The sequence below is a fragment of the Aplysia californica genome, unplaced genomic scaffold (genome assembly GCF_000002075.1).
Source record: "Aplysia californica isolate F4 #8 unplaced genomic scaffold, AplCal3.0 scaffold00911, whole genome shotgun sequence".
NCBI classification, from domain to species: Eukaryota; Metazoa; Mollusca; class Gastropoda; order Aplysiida; family Aplysiidae; genus Aplysia; species Aplysia californica.
In genome coordinates this window covers 2,032-4,313 of record NW_004798181.1, presented here as the reverse complement: position 1 = coordinate 4,313, position 2,282 = coordinate 2,032, and the positions used below count along the sequence as shown (strand labels likewise).

Sequence of the window (2,282 nt, the reverse complement as noted above, 5' to 3'; positions counted from 1 at the left end):
ATATATATGAGTAGATCTATATTCTTTTTTAGCACATAGAGCATGGATTGTGTTTTCCATGGACATGTGCTATAAAATGCTATCTTTCTTCTTCTTTTTTCTCTCATTTTCTGTGCCCATTGCCAATGGGAAGTGAGGCTGTTTTACCACACCTTGAACGAGAAAGGAGACTAGAACTAGAGTCTAGATCTAGTTATCATAAATCCAATTAAGATAATATTTGTAGTTGTATAATAAGCACAGGCTTATTTGATTTTCCTTTCGGTGATCTGATTACACTGCCGTCTTATTGTCTCGCGTAGGCAACGTCACCTCGTTTTAAACTAGCCTCCACATTTTCAGACGACAGTCCCACTGAAGAGGCCTGATACTGATAATTTCAGTAAGCCGTGGGCGGACCCCAAAAGCATATACAAATACATACATGTAATAATACGCGACATGTATTGTGCCACCCACCGATTGGCTAGCAGTGGCAGGCAGCTGGAGATGTCCTCAATACTGCGCAGTTTCTGTGTGCAGTCTCTGTAGTTTGTCAGAGATCTGTGGACGGTATGGAAGAACTATTATCCATTATATTTGACAACTTGGAAACATATGTCTCTTTTCCCATACAACAATACAACTACGGCAGATACAGAGTTGAAAGTTGGTAAGTACCTGCAAAAAGATAGATAGGTCCCCATGATGGAGCCGGATTTTTAATTTATTCATTTTCTGAATTTAGACAAATTATATATATTACATTGTATTTAACAAAAAGTTCCCTTCTTTATTTGTCCTATGTGATTATTCCACTGAGAAACAAATCTGCGTAGCTGTCCTTCACAACGGAAGTGCCGGAAGATATATTTCGTGAGGCGCATTTTGTTTTGAGAGTGTATCTAGACCTTCTAATTTTTTGTGCATCTCTCAAGATTTATTGCTCCATTCCAGTAGAGTGTTAATATATTTGGCCAATGACTTTCAGTTGATGTTAATGCACCGATCATTCCTTTCATCGAAAGGGGGCCAAGCTAGTATTATTAAGTTGTAATTGCTTTTCTTTGTTTTCACAACTATTTATTCACTTTTAAATTCAGTTCTTTTCTTATTGATTTACTTGAGTGCGTACAGAACACGGAACCATGGAATAAGTGAACGACTTGATGAATAAATAATTGAATAAATGGACGATAAACTATAATATCATTAACATTTATAGCCTATACATGTTATAGAATAAATAGGATAAATACATGTTGAAAAATTATGAAGTAATTGGTGAGGGCATGACTGACTCATTAAAATTTGTGATTTGTGAATAATAAACAAACAGGAAAATTATTAAAAGTAATTATTTTTTATGAATGCGTGATTTTATGAAGGAATTGTAACATAACCAATAAGCTAAAGATTGAATTAAATCATGTATATTACTTGAATAAAAAACAATGTACATGAATGGGCGATTGTATAAATGAATAAATAAATACACACATTAATTAGTGATAGATTCTAGACTGAATAAATGAATCGCTGAATGAACAGATAAATGGGTCAAAGTTAATGAACGATGGAGGAAATTTATGTATCCTACTTTGAGAACTAGGTTGTCTGACATGGTGCATCTAATTTAATTAATAAATGGATTAGTGGAAAACCGAATAAAGGAAATATTGAATGAACAGATGAACGAAAAAGTAATTAATGAATGATGATGATGATGACGATGTTGTAGTTGTTGTTGTTGTTGATGATAATGATGATAATGATGACGATGATGATGATGATGATGATTTTTTTGGTTTCCTTAATGGGCCTGGCGGACTCCACGAAGAAATCTTCGAGCGTGAGCGAGGCTCTTTTTCGGCTCCGTTGTCAATATGCTTAGTGGCACATCAACTCGTCCAAATAACTCAATTCGACGATGATGATGATGATGATGATGATGATGAAGATGATGGTGATGACGATAATGATGCTGATGACGATAATGATGATGATGATGCTGCTGCTGCTGCTGATGATGATGTAACAAACTATTGAAGAAACAACCCGTCCTACTCTGAGTACTCGGCACCGAGCAGATACTTGAGGTCGTGTGTGGTGGGCTGACACTGTAGGAGTCTATGCAGGAAGTCCAGAACTTTGGGAGGGTAGGGGAAGAATGGGTGGAGGAACGAAAGACGGGACCTCGACAAAGGACGGACAAAGATGTGCATAAAAAAATGGAAAATGTATATTATCTGTCTGTCTGTCTGTCTGTCTGTCTGTCTGTCTGTCTGTCTGTCTGTCTCTCC

General features: G+C 36.5%; 1 protein-coding gene across 1 annotated transcript in view; it reads right to left on the bottom strand.

The window, feature by feature from the left end:
* Positions 1-2,282, bottom strand: part of LOC106013451 (carbohydrate sulfotransferase 4) — a gene marked incomplete at its 5' end in the record, with an annotated part of 6,677 nt that overhangs the window by 3,453 nt on the left and 942 nt on the right. Inside the window, 2 exon segments of the mRNA XM_013089257.2 lie at positions 460-543; positions 2,047-2,175. Coding sequence (XP_012944711.1) covers positions 460-543; positions 2,047-2,175 — 213 coding nt within the window.